Raw genomic sequence first — 20,675 nt, forward strand, 5'->3', positions numbered from 1 at the left:
ATAAATGGTGAGGGAGAGACAGTTCAGGAGCAAACAAATAGCAATTCTAGCCCAAGGTCTATGGGGTTTGTAGAAGCTATTAGTGAATCTGATAAGGTGAAACTTGGGCCGCTGAAGATAATCCACAGCTGTAGTGGGTTTAAAAAAAAATTAAAACATGTTGTACCACATAAGGCCAGATGCTGCTTATTGATTATGGTTGATTACCCCCAGATGTTCTTAAGCTTTTTGGCAGTCTTGAACCCTCTTGAGAATGTAATAGAACCTACTGACCTCCCAGAAAAAAAGTCATATACGAAACCGTATTATAAATAATTTGAAGAGGTCTACAGGTGCCCATATGTCCACCATGGATCATCTGGTATCCATGGAGTACAGGTAACCCTCGTCTACTCTAGGGGCATGAATCTGTAATAGCTAAGATCATGGCTTTTGAATGTAAAAGACTAAGGCATTTTGCCTATTTCTTGAATCAAACCTGTACCTAACCTTTCTAAGACTCAATTCTCATTTTTAAAATGGGAATAATATCATACGAGGTTCACCCAAAAATTCTACGGATTTTCTGAATTAACATGAAAAAAATTAAATTTCAGTCTTTGGCTTCCTGAAATACAGTAAGCCCTGCCCTCCATGGTTGCTGCTATAGACAGTGTGCCTAGAAGAGTGTCAGTGTTGAGTGCATGGGGAGTGTTTAGACATGAAAACCGTTCTCATTATTAGCTCTCTGCTATGCATTTAAATGGCGTCTCTAATCTATGACAAATTCAAACACCGCATATTGCTATTCTCATTTAGGAGTTATATAATTTGCTTAAGGCAATAGAGGCTGTATGGGGGGGGGAGGGGAGCTGCCTCCCAATGTGCATGGAAATGACATGCAAAATTGATATTTCTAAACCGGGGACTTGGGCTCATGTGCTCAGAGGGCCTGAGTTGAGAGTAACACAAAGCCCAGTGCCTGGGAAAGGGAAAGAAAGGATCTGAACAAGAGGCACTCCCTCCAGAGGGGCTGTGACAGCCTGTCTTTCCCTCGTGTGGCATTGTTGGCCGAAATTTCCCACTCACTGGCGTTAGTTACAGGGCCTTCCCTTTCCCTGTCCCAGCCTCCACTCTGTGAACCGCTCCACCCGCCTCAGATGCTCGCCAAAGGGCTTTGTGCTGAAATGATTCTGTGCTCACCTTTCTGGAAAAACTGTTTTCACAGAGAAATTTAAATTAAAATTAGGCCATTCCACTGGGAATGTACAGAACCAAATGCAAATCAAGAGACTTCAAATGCAAATAGTACTTTTGAAGGGTCAATTCTGAAAAGAAAACTATGGGTGGACAGGCTATGGATAAGCTGGGTGTTTGACAGGTCTTTTAATGAAAGGTGATCAAGAGAGAATTTTACTTGGAAGAGGGTTTCGCAAGGTCCCAAGTTAACTTCTTTACAATGTGTCTTCAATTTCATTCTATTTCTATAAAATACCAATCACAGATATGACTATAGAGAGCAATTAGCCTAACTTTAACTTATCAACAATAGGTGCTAGGGCCTTATTCAAAGCCAATGAGATCGATGTTCATTTTCAAGTTTAACATTATTTGAAAATATCTGTTATCAGACTGCTTAATTAAAATGCACATTTTTGCCTAAAAGACCAGCACACCCAGATACTTTTGCAAAACAGATTGAACTCCTCACAGTTCAACTGACTTCATAATAAAGTCCTATTGAGAAATCTCTGTCTTAAATTGCCTCCCCTTCGTGGTAGTACAAAGGTCATTAAGTCAACAGATAAAATAAATATAGCTTTTAATGCATGTACGGCCCATTGCATACAAGACTGATTTTCCCAGTGTGTGGTATTTGGAAAAATGTAGTGGCTCCGCCACCCCACCCCCACCCCCACCTCTCCGCCACACACACACCATCTGCATGAAGTTTATCCTCGTTCATACATTCTTAGACTTCTGCTGCAGAATTTAGCAGGCAGGGGACCCATATGAGACAATCCTGGACAAATGAACAATGTTTTCTAAGATGTGCTAAGTCAAAACTGTCCTTGGGAATGCCTGGGAGCTTGTTTTATCCATGCAGCTTTTACAAATAGATCAAAAGCAAACGCAGCATGGTGAAGGGCAAAGAGCTGATGTGTGGCAGTGAGACTGACAGAGGTTCAAATTCTGACCCTGCCATACACTAGCTGTTTTGACCTTGGCAAGTGGTTTTCCCTTTGTATGTAAAATGAGGACGATCTCCCTGGCTTACAGGTTACTACTGTCTAAAGCCGCAGATGGGTAAGGCATTCTATTCCTACGATCTCACTGGCTTACAGGTAACTGTCTAAAGCCGCAGATGGGTAAGGCATTCTATTCCGTGCCTGGAACTGAGAGTGGGTGTCAATGAGAGGCAATAGTTGTTATGATCCTGTGGTGGTGCACCCTGTGTGGCCTCATTCTTTATGTCCACCTCTTAGCAACAATGCAGAGCATCACACAGCTCTGATTTTCTACGGTTATTCATTTCAGCAAGCGATTTGTTCTATTATAAGACTTTCCATACAGTAACAGTGAGGAATCAGAAACTAAAAGTTCCTCAATACATCACCCATTTAGTTTCATTTTAGAAATCTCAGCTCTGCCCCTTACTAGTTGAATGAAATTGACTGATTAACCTCACTGAGGCTTAGGTTTCTAATCTGTGGAATAGGGATTATCATACATACCTCACAAGGTTGCCAGATAATGTCTGTAAAATATTTAGCACAGTTGTGTCTGGCACATTATACCCCCAAACTATATTATTTATTATCATTATCATTATCATCATTACTATAAAACAGATCACTAAATAATTGTTTTTACTAATGATGTGCACTTCTGTTCTCCATTTTCATCTTACTAGTCACTCTTCCATTTTGATGGATGTGAGGATTGTTTGTTTTTGACCACATCCCCATGAATAAAGCAGGCTGACTGATTTTACTGAACTGGCCAAGCCATTAAATCAATAAGATAGTGATTTCAGAAAAATAAATTCAAACTTGTCTATAAACAAAAAGGACTGTTTAATCAAGCTGGTTGATCCATACTCCTATGTAGTTGCATGAAAGACCACATGTCCTGTTAGTGGGTGGGAAGTTCTATTCTCCCACCTGGACTCATCTGCACATAAGGAAAGCACCTTTGCAGGCGATGCGGACATGTGAAGAAAATGCATGTAGCAATGAGCTTATGAAAGAGGTATGGAGAAACAGAATAATTGAATAGCATAGAAGTATATCCATAGAGCATTAACAACCAAAAAAATAAAAAATAAAACAAAACCAAAAAACAAAAACCAAACAACAACAACAACAACAGCAAACACTTGGTTTAAATAGGTATGTTTCTGAAAAGAAATTTTAAATCTGAACTTAATGAACTGATTTTTCCTTTCTGTTGGTGCCCATTTTTTCTCCAGAGTGGCTAAGTTCACTGGAATACCTGTTATTTGGGTTCCATACCAGCTCTGAGACCACGAAAGCCATGAGCCACTACCTCAACATGCACTTTCTAACATGTACACATACAATCTTTTATGCATGATTTTAGGGGTTAGAAGCCTTCTGTAGTCCATCCAAAGTCCACTCTAGAGAATGAGATTCCTTAGACAATCATGTTCGAGCTTTTGCAATTTTGTTTTCATTTTTTATTGACCTTTAGTTCAGGAGCGCCTAACACTTCAGGTTTAAATTATTTCCTTTCTCCATTCCTAACCATCTGAAACTTTCATTTACAGTAAGTAGCTAATTATCTAAAACCAAACACTTCTGTCTTCTAAGAAAGCTTACTATTTAAAGAAATCCTATAATTATTTTTTTTGCAAAATGAATAATATCATGTGTTTTATAAATTTGGACATTCCTAATCCCAGTTTTTCTTAATGCAAGCATACATGGCACCTACCTGCTTGCTTCTATTCAATTGAACTTAGAAGACAAATTAGATAAGTGAAAAATATGATGGTGAAAGACTTTAACACCTTTTAGCTTTCAGTTATTTTAAGTTATTAATAAAGCACGTGAAGACCTTCATCAAGATTTCCTTCTGAACAGACACCCGTCTCTTTCTGGCAAGCTCCCTTTTAATTAAGAATCTCTGCCACAAAAGCATATGATGTGTCTTGCAATGCATGTGGTTTAAAGTTTACTGATACCATAAGTCTCTCAAAAAATGGCATTAAAACTCTCATAACCACATCAAAATTACAACTGAACTACACAGCAACCATCATTCAGAACCGCATGAAATCTAGCTGAATGAAAGTCCTACAATTAAGAGTATAAAGAAGAAGCCACATCCAGACTGGTAGGAGGGGTGGAGAGGAGGAACAGACTGGTTCCCATACACATACCCATACCCACTTGTGGTGGATAAAAATAGGGAGGGATATCTCAGCTAAAGAGGTCCCAGCCCCACACCAGGCCCCATAGCCCAGGGTTCCAGTGGCAGGAAGAGAAGTCCCCAATAACTTCAGGCTGTAAAAACCAGTGGGATTGAGGCTGAGTGAGACAAAAGGCTGCTGGAGTCCCAGGCAGTTCCTCTTAAAGGGCTGGAACTCTGGCTCACTTCCTCTGAGCTCCCGCGCTGAGGCAGCAGCTTAAATGGCACCAGGGATATATGGGAGGAACTGCAGTGTACAGTATCCGAGCATCCGAGCATCTGGGGGAGGCGGGCAGCATTCTCCCAGACAGAAGTGCTGGCAGAGGTCATTGTGCCTTTTCTGAGCCCTCCCATCACAGAGCTGGCAGGAGGACGCCATATCTGAGTCTCCATCAACCTGGCTAATACCTTTGGCTCTGCCCTGGTGATTCCATGAGAATCCACCTGACCCAACTTTCAGGCCCACCCAAGCAGTTTCCAGTGGTTTTTCCATATAAACATCCTATCTTGGCTCATGCTCCATATTTTCCTAAAATCTTACCAATAGGCAGCATCTGGCCTCAGTAAGACCCATACCTCTCGCTGAGTGGTCCAGGCCCTGCACTAGTAGCAGCACGTCTTGGTTTATAGCTTGGCCCTCTTTGGGGCACATCCAAGCCCAGCACAAATAGCAGCTATCTATAGATGGCTTTGAAGCTCGTGGTGGGTGGCCCTGGGAAGAATATGGGCAGTAGCTGACCTTGGCCTGCACCTCTTGGGAGACCCCAGAGCTAGCATACCCGGTAGAAAGCTTCAGACCACATTGAAGTACCACCCAACCACCTCCACAAGTGACACACTCAAAAGGAAGACACAGTGGACATCAGAGCCCCGCTGAAGTAAGTTCTGCTCCATGGGATGCACCCTTGCACAAATGATCCTCTATGGTGGTCACAGCCAGTCCTTGCAGCTATAGACCTGGGAGTCAATCTCTCCGACTGATGTGCCAACAGCAATCAAGGATCAACTACATCAGGAGGGTGTACACCAAGCATGTCAAACTTGTGGCCCGTGGGATGCATGTGTCCCACAATGAATATTTTTGCAGCCCAGCCAATATAACAATATGTAAGAAACATTTTAATAAAAATTTCATAACTTAATTTTTACAATATTCTGTTATATATAACTATTAATAATGAACTACAACATTTGCTAATGACTGATTACTATAATTATGTTGCATTCATTTCCCTTATGCGCCTTACACACAGGCACACCATTTCTCTCCACTAATACTAGCAGAGAATATTTTAGCAGCCAATTGCCATGTTATTAGTCTTGGACTGACTTGTTTGGTGTGCGCAACAGGAAATATTTTGCTTTAGGAGAACAAGAAAAATAGGTTTATTTGCATTATGCTTATTAATTTGTGCAGTTATTCAGTGTCTGTTAAGTTAATGTTGAAGGAAAAATATTAATTATTAAAATTTTCTATTATTTTATGTTAATGATTAATCATTTATTTCAGCCCTTTGTATTCAGCATGTCTCTATCAAAATAAACCTACGTTTCTATGAAAATTGAAGCTTTTGTTTTTTTGTGGCCCACATAAACTTAAACCTTGTTTATTTGGCCCATGTTAGCCTTTGAGTTTGACATGCTTGGTGTACACAGTCCACACAGGAGGGGGAATGTGCACCTGGAATTCCCAGCTCAGTTGAATGGGGAGGTTGAACCACTGGACCTACTACACAAGGCCACTCTGCCAAGCCAGGAGACAAAGCAGCTCTACCTAATACATAGAAACAAACACAGTGAGCTTCCAAAATGAGGAGACAAAGAAACATGCCCCAAATGAAAGAACAGAACAAAAGTTCAGAAAAAGGACTAAACAAAATGAAGACTAGATACAGAGTTCAAAACATTGATGCTCAATGAACTTAGAGTATGAGTAGATGAACTTAGAGAGAACTTCAACAGCATCAAAAAGGATATGGAAACTATATAACAGAATCATTCAGAAATTAAGGAAACACTAATTGAAATAAATAATAGTTTATAGAAAATCAATAGTAGAATAGATGAAGCCAAGAATCAAATCAGGGATTTGGAATACAAAGAAGCAAAAAACACCCAATGAGAATACCAAAAGGAAAAAATAATTTTAAAAAATGAGGATTATATAAGGAACCTTCAAGTGTAGCAATTTCAAGTGTACCAACATTTGCATCATAGGGGTGCCAGAAGTAGAAGAGAGCAAGAAATTGAAAACCTATTTGAAAAAATAATAACAGAAATTAACCTGGTAAAGAAAATAGACATCCAAGTTGAGGTAGCACAGAGAATCCCAAACACGATGAACACAAAGAGGCCCACACCAAGGCACATCATAATTAAAATGTTAAAGACAAAGGGAGAATCTTAAAAGCAGCAGAGAAAAGCAGTTAGTTACCTACAAAGGAGCTCTCATAAATCTGTCAGATGATTTCTCAACAGAAACTTTGCAGGCCAGAAGGTATTGACAAGAAATATTCAAAGTTATGAAAGTAAGGACCTGCAACCAAGATTACTCTACTCAGAAAAGCTATCATTTAGGATTGAAGGACAACATATAAAGGTCCCAGACAAGAAAATCTAATGGGGTTCATCACTAATCCAGTATTATATAAAATATTAAAGGGTCTTCTTTAAGAAGAAGAAAAAGATAAAAAATATGAACAATAAAATGGCAATAAATATCTATCTATCAATAATTAAATCTAAAAAACAAAATAAACAACAAGCAAAACAGAAACAGACTCATAAATACAGAGGACATTTTGACAGTTGCCAAATGGAAGGGGGGCTAGGGAGAGACAGGTGAAAAAGGTGAAAGTATTAAGAAGTACAAATTGGTAATTACAGAATAGTCACAGGGATGTAAAGTACAGCATAGGGAATATAGTCAATAATATTGTAATAGCTATGTATGGCGTCGCATGGGTATGATATTTGTCAGAATGATCACTTAGTAAGTTATATAATGTCTAATCACTGGGGTGTATACCTGAAAATAATACCATATTGCATGTCAACTGTAATTGAAAAATAAATGATTAAAAAAATGTATGTTTTTTATATGTATAGTGAAATACAGTTGACCCTTGAACAATATGGGTTTGAACTGCACTGGTCCACTTATATGCAGAATTTTTTTCAATAAATACTATAAATTATTTTCCCTTCCTTATATTTTCTCAATAACATTAAAAGAAATAAAAATTGCATTAATGTGCCTTACAGCAATGGCTTGAACTGTGGCCAGGTAGAGAATGGCAAGATCATCGAGGTCCTGAGATAGTTTCAATCCGGTGACCTGCAGAGATGAAAACAAAAAAAGAAGATGATGGCCAAAAGGAGCTGCCACGGATAGAGTTAATTCCCACGAAGTACAGCATAGGGAATATAGTCAATAATATTGTAATAGCTATGTATGGCGTCGCATGGGTATGATATTTGTCAGAATGATCACTTAGTAAGTTATATAATGTCTAATCACTGGGGTGTATACCTGAAAATAATACCATATTGCATGTCAACTGTAATTGAAAAATAAATGATTAAAAAAATGTATGTTTTTTATATGTATAGTGAAATACAGTTGACCCTTGAACAATATGGGTTTGAACTGCACTGGTCCACTTATATGCAGAATTTTTTTCAATAAATACTATAAATTATTTTCCCTTCCTTATATTTTCTCAATAACATTAAAAGAAATAAAAATTGCATTAATGTGCCTTACAGCAATGGCTTGAACTGTGGCCAGGTAGAGAATGGCAAGATCATCGAGGTCCTGAGATAGTTTCAATCCGGTGACCTGCAGAGATGAAAACAAAAAAAGAAGATGATGGCCAAAAGGAGCTGCCACGGATAGAGTTAATTCCCACGAACACATTCAGATGTGTTTTCTTGCTGAAACAAGTTCATATGCAAATCCCTTTTTTTGTGAGCTGAATGTGAAATAACTACTAAATTGTTTAATCTCCAGACCGGGAAAAACTATCCCTTTTTCTCCAGAAATGCCTTGCCTTGAATTAAACAAAAACAAAACAAATACTATAGGAAGATTGTGTTTGGTATTTCTGAGCATGGGATAAAATTCCTTTCCTCTTCTTTAAAAAAAATCTTATTACACACATCTTTTGGCTTACAGAAAGCAATAACAGTAGCAGTGTCATTCTCATAAAAGTTGATCTTATTCCAAGTTCTGCTACTGTCAGGATTCAGTGTAACAGCATCCAAGGGATATTCAGGGTAAAATAATATGTCTCCTATAAATGTTATACCTACTAGGGGATAATTTAGAATCTGTGGTTTTCAAGGGAATCCCATTAAAGTCAATCGGAACCACATGCTTATATGGAACGTGTCAATCTCTGAGAGATTCCAGAACTGAACAGGATGCTGGGTTTGAACGCCTTTGAGACTCGTTCACCATCCCACTTTCATATTTCCCCTTCATTGAGGTGTCCTCTTGGGACCTTTTCAGAGGGTTAAGACTGCTGGTTCCTTCAAACCTAGTGTGAAGTTTGTGGGCATTGATACCAGAGTTCACTTTATATTTTCACATTACAAAAATTAATTCACGTAACATGCATTTACTCAAAGCCTACAGGGGCATGGTTTAGAGTTCAACAAGGTGGTGACATGCATCTTGCATTATAATACAAGAGCGGAGTGGTCCACCTTCCCTTCATCTCTCCAGATTCCACCCCCGACCGTGATTAAGGGGCCAGTATTGGCCTGTTGGCAGGGCACAGACACCGCTCTGTTACCCAAATCAGAAACCAGAAAATAGGGAGCATTCTTCCCTGACTTTCCTTTGCCTTCCCATATTTAACCAGTCTCCACGTCTTGCATATTTGATCCCCCTCCATTTTTTGCATCCCTCCCTTTTCTTCATCCTGTCTCTCACTTCCTTAAACCAGGCCACCATTATGTCCCTCCTGCTTGCTGAATTAGCCCCTGGGCAGATCTCTCTACCACAGAGCTAATAATTATTCTCAAATGTAAATTTCATCATGATACTCCTTCAAATCAGAAACCAGAAAATAGGGAGCACTCTTCCCTGACTTTCCTCTGCCTTCCCATATTTAACCAGTCTCCAAGTCTTGCATATTTGATCCCCCTCCATTTTTTGCATTCCTCCCTTTTCTTCATCCTGTCTCTCACTTCCTTAAACCAGGCCACCATTATGTCCCTCCTGCTTGCTGAATTAGCCCCTGGGCAGATCTCTCTACCACAGAGCTAATAATTATTCTCAAATGTAAATTTCATCATGATACTCCTTGTTAAACATTCTACCTCTTACCCTGGTTTTGAAGCAGAAATGTCTTCGCTATCTTATTTGCGTCTTCCCGGACTTGCCCCTGCTCACTACTATGGCACCTGAACTTGTCCTTCCTCACTTAGCATCCTGTGCTCCAGCTATTCTGAGTACTCAACTCAGTCTGTCAATACAGGGATCCCTGCTGGTAGTTATTCTTGGCAAGTAACTGGGCAGCTAGATGAGAAAAAATGGCTTTGATTTTAAACGAGAGGAGCATTAAGGTTTGAAGGAGAGACCAGAGAGGAACTCTGGGGAGAGGAACTCTCAAGCCAGGAACTCTATGAAGGGTCATCTCTCATGAAACTCCCCAGAGACCTAAGCAGACATTAAGCACGTTTGAACTAGGAGAGAACATAAACAATGCTGATAATATAGAAGTTCATTTCAGAATCTTCCTGAGGAAATAATTTGCCTAAAAGCACACAGAGAATAGAAAAATAGAAACCCAAACCTAAGTATTCTGAAAGACTGCTTGTGTTATTCACCACAGTACCTCCAATGCCTAGCACTGTAGATGATAGGTTAACACTTTTGAATGTGTGAATCTGTGCCAATCCAATGCTCTCTCTTCCTTTCATATACTACTCTCTCCTAATATCCTATCCTTCTGTCATTATGCAATTAGGGGAGGAAAATATTTACTACCTCGACCCCTCATATATTCAGAGGGGACAAGACATTTGCTCCACGTCCCAAGACAGAACACTGGAAGATCATGTATAGTTGCTCACTCCATGCCCTCAACACCCCCAACCTCCATACTTACCATTCCTCACGGGAGGAGTGGTTTACCTAAGATTGGAGTAAAAGTAGGGTCTCTGTAGCACATGAGGAACCTTTGTGTGAATTAGAAAAATGGTGCCCCCTTCAGATGAATTAAATGCACAAGGCATGCCATCTGGGAGAGTGATTTCTAAAAGGGGCAGAGTGAACAGGATGTCAGCCTGTCATTCTCCCCCCACCCCTCCCAACCAATAGCTTGTATAAGTAACCAGCGCCATGACAAGCCATGGTCCTGGGTAAAGGTCACTAGTCCTGAATGGTATCTCTCTCTCTCTTCTGTACTGGCCAGGCCTCATTAGTGTCTCTGTTGTTCATCTACTGGGAAAGCCCCTCTTCCAGAGCCAGGCCAGGATGACCGGTTTCCTCTCCCCGGGCATCAGTGTGATGTGAATTAAGTCATAATTCATGAGCGTGTCTGGGTACGTATCTGCTTGGCAGACCCACATTCTCCTATAGGTCAATCCTGACCCAGACTTGGATAAATTATAATGGTGCTGGGGGGAAAGTTTGATTTCCTATATAAGATGCACTATTCTATTCATTTATTAGGAATCCCACCGCCCTTTATAATAACATGATAATGTAAATAGTTCTGATATCTTTCCCAATTAGTAAGACTCCACAGAGAGGAGTATGATATTGCCAGATTTAGGTTTTTTTTTAATCTCCAGAATATATTCATAAAGACTTCTAAAAAGTACTGGTATTGGAGCAAAAAAATGTCATGGACCCTTCTCTAAATTTCAAGTGTCTCCAAGAGCTCAGAACTCATAGGGCAGAAAGGAGAAGACAGTTTATTTTCTTTGGAAACTGAGAATGAGATAATCAATGGAAATGAGCACTACATTTAACTCTTGAGCTCAACAGAAGCTGTGACAAAAGGGGACACATAATGGGGGGACACAGCACTTCTTTTTTCTACAAATAAAACATACCTATCCTTCAAGGGAGAAAAAGTTACTCCTGGGAAGAAGATACTCAGTACAAAAGGGAGTCAGCCAGCACACTTCTCCCATAGCCATTTCCCACATTCCCTCACCACTAGCATCGGGGCCCTGGAGTTTCGATGTGACTCATTGAAAAACATTTCTCTTGACAGTGCCAAGTTACTATGGTGGGGGGCACTGGGGAGGGGAACCCTGCTTCCGTGACATCTCACCTGATATGCATGCAGGTGCAGACACTAGAAGGCATCTGCTTATGTCCATTGATTCTCTCAAATACCAGAAACCTCAGCCCTGCCTTGGCAAAAGTCAAATGACTGCCCACAATGGAACTTTCTAAGGAATGCCTGCCATGTGGACCGCTTGGGAGACCAGAGAGGGCCCTAAGGGAGCTGTTGGTAGGAGGGTGGCAGCAGTGCCCTGGGAGTGCCAGGGATATGTCGTGGGAGGTGCAGCTTTGTAACCAGTGAGACAGCTGGGATAGGGCAGATGAGCTGACACCCCTGGATGAAGGCTGAATGGTTCCAGCAATAAGAGGAAGTGGGAAGAATGCATAAGTGGAAGAAATGTTTACAGATGTGCATGTGCCTATTTTGAATGTCTGGGCGAAACAGCAAAATGTATGGGGAATCCCCAGGAGAGAGCTGCAATGGTAAGCACATTTTATTTATTTGGGCTATTGTGTAATGAGAACTGTAGGAGAAAACATGTATAATTACTATTTAGAGGTGTGTGAAAGCTGTATATGGTGGCCAAAGAGATGCAAACTGCGTGTGATGACTTCAACATCTTAGATAATGGTTATAAAATGCTTATGTACATCTGGGGATTTCTAAGCTTAGAAGAGAAGTGTAGGGGAGTGGAAAGATGGTAAACTTTGCAGCAAGACACCTGGGATTACATCTTGACATAACCCCTAACTGGCTGTATGGCAGTGTGTTTTGTAACCTCTCTGAGCCTCACTTTTTTTATTTGTAAAATAAGAATAATATCTCAATAATATATGTGAATATTACATATCATTTGCAAAGTACCTTACTTTTTCAGCAAGCTGTACTGAGTCTACAAGAGCTCAACACTTGTAGTGCCAACTATGTGTGCATAGGCGATACTTAAAAATGTTCATTTCCTTTCCCTTTCTCTTGAATGCACAAAGGGCTTGATCCCATTTATTAACTGGAATAAAGCAATAAAGCATCTCCTTCAACATGCTATGGGCACCAGCAGGGTATTAATGAGGGCTACTGAAGACTAGTGGCTGTACAGGGTGGGAGAGGCAGGGCAAAGTGTATGCTGATCATCAACATCAGGGTTACAATGCTAGAGGTATGGACATGCAGGAGTATGGAGAAGCAGTGTGTCTCTGATGAGTGCCCAGAGATTAGACAGTGGGGGACTCACTTGCAAAAACTCCCTGCAGAAGCCTTAGTCCTTATGAACCTACACACTTCCATTCACTACGTGAATAGGAAAGGCAGTGGACTTCCCCCTCCACTTAGGCACAACACTGAACTCTTTTCTGGGAATCTAGTTGAATGTAGATTTCCTGAGATCCAACTTCAGATTGACTGAACCTTTGGTATGGGCCCAGCAATTTGCATTTTCAGCAAGGTCTTGATATACAGTAACGCATGGGAACAGCTGCCCTAAACTTGGCATTGTGAATTATAGCTTCACAGCCCTAAAATAGTTTACATTAAAAAAATGTATTAGTAATTTAGCTAGCTAAGTTTTTCCTTCTTAGTTGTTAAAGAATTGAAGTGATTATAAAATAAAGTGGAGGCATTAGAAATAGATTCTCAAGGGATCTCTAAACATTATAGAAAACAAGAAACAGGATTCGTAGTGCTGAGATTGGTCATCAGAACTTGATGAGGTATCTATGGCTCTGGGGAATTGGTTGAAAGCTTTTCAGAATACCAAGGAACAGAACACATGTTCTGTTTGTTTAGTCATTAATGAAGGCGGAGCTGATGGACAAATAGCATGGAAATGAGGAGGATCAGAGAACGATTATAGAAAATTTCTGGAGGGAGGACAGAGATTGAGAACAGGGCTGAAGTCACCAGCAGCCTGGAAGAGAACGGAGACAGGTCTCCCCAATAACATGCATGGGTTTCAGTAAGTCTTAGGAGTTGAGGCTGACACTTGGCATTGCCTGAAACTCAGCCAGATTTGGGAAATAAATGTGTTGACACAATGTGATAGGCAGAATTCTAACAATGTCCCCCCAAGATCTGCCATATCCTGGTCACTCAGACAAACACTAACCTAGGCACTGATGTAAAGGGACTTTGCAGATGGAACCAGTTATTAGCCTGTTGACCCTAAATATGGAGATTATCCTGGGTCACCCAGTTGGGCTCAATGTAATCATATGAGCTCTTAGAAGAAGAAGAGGAAGGCAGAAGTGTCAGTCAAGAGATATGGGTGAAGAAGGCAAGAGAAATGAGGCAGAAATGGAAATCAGAGAGATTCAAAGCATCAAAAGTACTTGGTCTGCCATTGCTGGCTTTGAAGGCGGAGGAAGAGGGCAAGGAGCCAAGCAATGCAGGTGGTCTCTGGAAGGTGAGGACCACTGCCTGTGAGTCAGCCAGGACACAGGGACCTCAGTCCTGCAATGGCACAGAGCCTAATTTGGTCAACTTGAATGAGTTTGGTAGCAGATTAGTCCCAGCCCTGCTGATAAGAGCCCTCGGTGATAGTCTTGTGGAAATTGGAACAGAGAAACCAGTTGAGCCAGCCTGGGCTTCTAACCTACAGAACTGGGAGAAAATACGTTTAAGACTATACGTTTGTGGTAATTTATTACAGCGGCAACAGAAAAGTAACACACACACAATGACCAGATGATGGGCTGACATTGTCCCTCACAACCTTCTTCTACTGGTGAACTCAATATCCCACAGCACAAGTTCATGGGCTGTTTGCCAGATATGCCAAGCACTTCACACCTTTGCCTGCTCTGCTTCTGAAGCTCTAAATCTAAGTTATGCTGATATGTCATGCACCAGAATCCCAAAGCTCTTCTGGTCAACTGTCCTGGCCCATCCTGGCCCTTCCTTACTATCATCCAATCCTGTCCTAAGATTACACACCAACTTGGATCCCATCCTTGGTCCTCTGGCCTTTGCTCTTTTCCATTATTTCTCTGTTGGGCCTTCCTGGCAGATTTCTACTTGATTCACTCCTCATTCTGTACTCCCTTGGGAAGAGCTCTGTCCGTAATCCACTGCCCTCTTCCAGTTGTATTTGTTTAGTGTATACAGAAAAGATAAAAAAACCCATCTTTTTTAAATGGGGGTCTTGCAGAATTGTCATGAAAGTTGTGGATGATGCATGTAAAGTATCTACCATGATGCTTGGCACATTGTGGCCCCTGAAATATGCTACCTATTATAAATCACAATACCAGCTGTGAAATTAGTTGCTTCAATAAAAACAAAAATTGCCTGGCCAGTATGGCTCAGTGGTTGAATGACAGTCCCATGTACCAAAAGGTCACTGATTCTATTCCCATTCAGGGCATATGCCCGGGTTGCAGGCTTGATCCCCAGTAGGGGGAGTGCAGGAGATAGCCGATTGATTCTCCCCTATCAATGTTTCTATCTCTTATCCCCTTTCCCTTCCTCTCTCTAAGTCAATAAAAACATATTTTAAAATAAATAAATAAAAAACAAACAAAACCCCCTCACATGATAAGAAAAACAGTTAAATGATACTGAGGATATTAAGCTGTTATCAGATTCAATTTTTCATAGGCAAAAATAATATGTAAAAAATGGCTAAATAAAACAATATTAAATCACAACAAAAAATCAACAAATTTATGCCAAAGAGCCCTCATGTTGCCAAGGCTTATCCATATCTCACTGAAAAGCTTCTCCATAGTCCATCATCCCATCAGAGGAAGCCACAAGGATACAACCTCTGGCTTCCACTGAGCTCTTGCAAACAAACATTGCTGACTCCATCCACATCTGACTCTGTTTAGTGATGCCCACCTCTAGCTGGGATTCAGCCCTCTGGGAACTGGCTCAGATCTCATAACGCTTCTTTCCTGACTCCCTCCTTGTTTTCCACATGCACACGTGCTCTGTGTTTGCTTTGAAGAACCTGTGGAGCAGCACTCACCTTTCCAGCAGTCTGAGCAGCATATGGCCTATATTAGAGATCACAGCTCTTCAAAGAACCAGAAAGTAACTTTCCGTTCCGGGTAAGGCTGTACTTGCAAAGGGAAGCAGAGAAAACACGTTTCCCCCAATGGTGAGCATGGCATGTTCTCATGGCCTGATATGTCTCTGAGATCACTTAATTCTGTGAGTGGGTATTTCAGGAAAATAATTTTTAAAAATCAAAATGAAGAGGCCATTTTAATTTGAGAATAAAAAATGGTTACCCTAGCTGGTTTGGCTCAGTAGATAAGAGTGTTGGCTTGTGGACTGAAGGGTCCTGGGTTCAATTCTGGTCAAGGGCACATGCCTGGGTTTCGGGCTGGATCCCCAGTAGGGGGTATGCAGAAGGCAGTCAATCAATGATTCTCTCTTATCATTGATGTTTCTATCTCTGTCTCCCTTTCACTTCGTCCCTGAAATCAATAAACATATTTTAAAAAATGATCACCTACATAAGGAGGAAAGGACTCTTTCAAAATGCCTACAGCACCAGCTGTTTTATATAATTCGCCAAATCTGAGATTCCTGTTGCGTTGATGAAGAAATGGAGGACCAAGGACTTAACTACAGAGAAGACTAATCTCTATCCCCGTAGGAAGCTTGGCTACTGGGATGGGCCAGGCGATCATTCAGCTGATCTCGCAGGTTGTTTGTGGTGATGACCTCCATGACTGGTGAGTCCAGTTGGTGCTGGGACTAAGGTGGACAGTTCATGACAGGCTGCTCGGGACTCAATCCAGCTAACACCTTGTAAACGTGCAAGGAAGAGCCACTAAGAAGGAGCCACAGACTCAAAAGCATTGGCTGTTGCTATCTGTGCACCATTTGATTCTGACAGTGATGCTGCAAGGGAGCCTGTGACTCTCCTGCTTATGGCTGAGCACGCTGACCTCACCGAGTTAAGCTCAGAGACCACGCAGCCAATACACTCTCAAACCAGGATGCAAACACAGGGCTGACTTCAAACCCAAGCTGTTTCACAGGGGTAAAACCACCCACCCAACTGTTCAAAATAGAAACAATCACACACACACACACACACACACACACCATGCAAGCATTCCTGACAGTGAGAATTTAGCTTCATCTATCTGTATGTGTGGCCATGTCATGTTTCTTTATTTTAAAGCAGTGATTTTCAACCTTTTTCATCTCATGGCACACATAAACGAATTTTTAAAATTCTGCAGCACACCAAATATATATTTTTTGCTGATCTGACAAAAAAAATCGATATAATTTTTGTCACTCACACCAGATGGTGATTGTTGTGTTAGACGTTGTCATATTTTTTTTATTTGACAATCTAAGGGAAAAGAGGTCAGTGCCCGCACTAAATAGTCAGGTATTGCATGTTTTAAAATTCCTTGTGGCACACCAGTTGAAAATCACTGCTTGAAAAGTAAGCATTTTTTGTTTTGGTTTGGTTTTAAAGAGCCTAGTATTACCAGTGTTAAATGTTTTGACAGTGATCGATGGCCATTAGCCAAGCTTCTGCTTTGTTTAAATATCGCATGCGCAGCCTTTACCTCCCCATGCCTCATTTATTAAGTGGAAAGGGGAACTATTTACATAGGTGGCTACTTGGTCCAAGCATACTGTTAAGTTGCCCACCCCTAACCGCCATCTCTTTTTAGCCTAGTTCCGTGGGTCGGTACAGCATCACCAAAGGAGAAATAAAACAGCTAGCCACATGGCAGGGAGCCAACTATTAGCAGGACAAAAGAGAATGATTCTATCAGGCATCGTGGAAGGAGGCCTGGCTTGTGCCCTGCTCCTGCTGATGAGGGTAGGCACCTAAAGTGGAAGGGTCCAGAGCCAGGTCGAACCAGGAGTGGCGATTACTTTTGAAATCTGAGTCAGTGAGGTTGGGAAGGAAACTCGCACCATTACTGAGAAGAGAGAGGGTCAGAGCTTTCATCCAAGGACCAAGGCAAGGATGAAAATGGGAGAAAGAGCAAGAAGGCTGGGGTCAGAACAGGGGAGCAAGGACCCGGCTGAGGAGTGTGGCTCAGAATTAAGCCGCGCATGATGCAGCTGTTATGACTCCTTTTAAGAGTCCAGAGTTTCAGGCTGCCTCATGGGGGTGTACATCTTAAAAGTCAGGATTCATGCTTACTGAAGCTCGGCAATTTCCTGGCATTGGGACCTTGGGCAAGTCACTTTTCATTCCTCAGTTGGCAAATAAAGATGAAAATGATTGCTTAAACACAGGCAATTATTTAGTGCCTGTCTCTGACCGAGGCACTGTTGCAATTTAAAAAGTAAAGAAGGCAGAGCCCCCACCTTCAAACAGTTTTTCTAACAAATTTAAAATATATGCTACATCTTAGGACAGCCCTCACCTTATTTTCTTCAGTAAAAACTATGATTTTTGTTGCCTTCAATGCAGGTTTTAATTCTGCTATTGTATTTTTGGTTGTCTATCATTCCCCCCCCTTTTTTCCCTAACTCCATTGACTTTTCATCCTAATAAGTTTCTGACCTATTTCACCGAGCTATACCTTTTAAAATATCCTATTGAATATGCCAAGGAGTTTTTAATGTTTTCTTTTAGTTTGGGGTTGTAAATAATTTTTAAGAGGCATTTCCTTAAGTGTTCAAAATGGTACTTCTTTTTTTTTTTGTATGCAACATATGTTTCCTAATGGATTCACTTCATCACTGTTTTCATTCATTCTACCCAGAGTTCTCCATATTCAGTATTTCCCAGCATTCAGTCCACATGACTTACTCCCACCCTCTCCCTGGAACTTGGCTGGGGCTCTTCAGATCTACAGCCAGGTGCCAAGTCCCAGAGGCAGCAGTTGTTACTTGGTGTGGATTTGTTGGCCAGAGGTGGGTCACTCCTGCCTGACTTTCTAACCCCAGGACAGACATAGACAAGCAAAACTACACCCCCTCCTCCAAATCCACAGGGTTTCCCTGCCCTTGCCGGGTTAACGGTCTACTCAGGCTCCTCAGCAGGCAGGCCGTCACCATTTACCCCAAATCACACTTCCTGCCCCCGCTGGCTTCTTGGGTTGGCAGTTTTCTAATGGACTGAACTGAAGGGGAAGATAAGATTTGGGTTATGGAAGAGTTCTGGGAAATTAAACTCACTGCTGCTTCCAAAACACAAAACAAAACAAGAAACCCTAACCACAGCAGCAGAGGACTGCCCTGTGTTTAGTCTTAAAGGGACCCTGCATTTATTTTTAAGCTAAGGAGCAGGAGGCAAAGGGGCCCAGACTCTTGCACGGCTGGTGGTTTATTTGTTCATATAACATCTATTATGTTTGTCAAACAGGCTACGTTTAATCTTTTAGATTCTGGAACATCTTCCCAGTTTCCCTCTGAGAATGCCAATTTTAGTTTTCCTAGTTCAGGGTCATCTTAATTGTCAAAGTCAGCTTGAGTTTATGCATTTTTTTTTTGCATCTTCATTATTTTCTTTTTTTATAATGTTTTTAAAAAAATATTTTTATTGACTTCAGAGAGAAAGGGGGAGGGAGAGAGAGAAACATCAATGATGAGAGAGAATCATTGATGGGCTGCCTCCTGCAGGTCCCCTACTGGGGATTGAGCCCGCAACCCGCAACCTGGGCATGTGCCCTGATCAGGAATCGAACCAGTGACCTCCTGGTTCATAGGTTAACGCTCAACCACTGAGACACACCAGTCGGGCTTCATTATTTTCAAATGAAGTTGAGAAAGGTTGCATGAGAGCTTTCTGACCTAAAGCCACATTTTAGGAAAAATTCAAAGTCAGATATTAGCTGAGCAATTCCTTCAGCTTGCAAGATGTCTGTATTACAGGGATCACACAGCATGATGATTATGTACACACACACACACACACACACACACACACACACACACACTAATTATCTCCCCCACTTTCATGTGCACTTGGGACAGGTACAGTTTTTTTTCACAGTAGGTGATCAATAAGCACTAACTGAATGAATGAAGGTCATCGAGGCGTAAAGAACTGGGAGAGTGTGATGCTTGCCGAGGCAGAAGGAGCAGAGGGAGTGCCCAGTGGTTTTCTGAGGTAATGTCTTCCTTTTTTGTTATCAAGATCTAATGCTAAATGTGGCCTATCAGTGGTAAGATAATGATACAAGGACCCCAAATCATAGACATTCACTATGCCTTTTGCTCTCCTCGAACCTCCCACCACACTGCATTTACTAGGATTTCCCTGAGCCCGAACCCTCTTCCCCATGTCACTCAGTGTCAATGTCACCTCTGATCTGAAGCCTTTCCCGACTACTGAGACCAGGCTGGGCAATCATCCTCTATGCATCCAGGGGGCCCTGGACTCTGAGAGGCACCTGGAGCTTGACCCAGTATCCCTACTGCCTGCCCCCAAAGACAGTCCCATTCCCAAGGGCTGGAATTATGGCTACTCTTATATCCCCCACCACCTCTAACAGGGCCTGTGTCTGTTAAAAGAATTAATTGATGAACAAAAGTCCTCCCAAGTATAACAAAGATGGGAGCCTCAATTTACTTGGGCATTAACATTGGTATTAAGTATTTATCACATGAATAATAAGAGTAGCAACTAATCCATTTAGTATTAACAAATTGCTCATATGTATAATTTTTATAGAAATAAATGATCTCTTTGTTATGTCTATGTTGACTATCAATTATCAATAAGTACATATTACACATTTAGTATGTGCCCAGGGAAATGTTTCAGGAGCCAAAAGAAGAAATCATACCTGGTTCTTGCCCTCTGGGGATTATTTTGACAATCCTAGTTGCTATGCATAAATTTTATCAAGCACTCCCCTTCCCTCCCTTGAAACATCCTTCATAAATGTAGGAATTTTTGTGCCTTACTGTATCTATAGAAGAGCTTGACACATAGTAGGTACCAAGTAAATATTTACTGAATGAGTGCTAGAGACAGTAGTCATTGTAGGTTCTGAAGGGTAACATGACACTGGATGGTTTCTGGGTTATTATTTTGATGTCATTCAAAATTGGATTGAGAAAGAGATTTGGGGGGGA

General features: G+C 41.3%; 1 protein-coding gene across 7 annotated transcripts in view; it reads right to left on the bottom strand.

Moving 5' to 3' along the window:
• FGGY (FGGY carbohydrate kinase domain containing) overlaps nucleotides 1–20,675 on the bottom strand; it is a 412,417-nt gene that overhangs the window by 85,031 nt on the left and 306,711 nt on the right. For all 7 annotated transcript variants that reach the window (XM_014542556.1, XM_014542559.1, XM_005869840.2 and 4 more), the window contains one exon: nucleotides 8,180–8,254. In XM_014542556.1, the coding sequence (XP_014398042.1) occupies nucleotides 8,180–8,254 (75 nt within the window). The remainder of the gene's footprint in view (nucleotides 1–8,179; nucleotides 8,255–20,675) is intronic.

This window comes from Myotis brandtii, unplaced genomic scaffold, assembly GCF_000412655.1.
Source record: "Myotis brandtii unplaced genomic scaffold, ASM41265v1 scaffold304, whole genome shotgun sequence".
NCBI classification, from domain to species: Eukaryota; Metazoa; Chordata; class Mammalia; order Chiroptera; family Vespertilionidae; genus Myotis; species Myotis brandtii.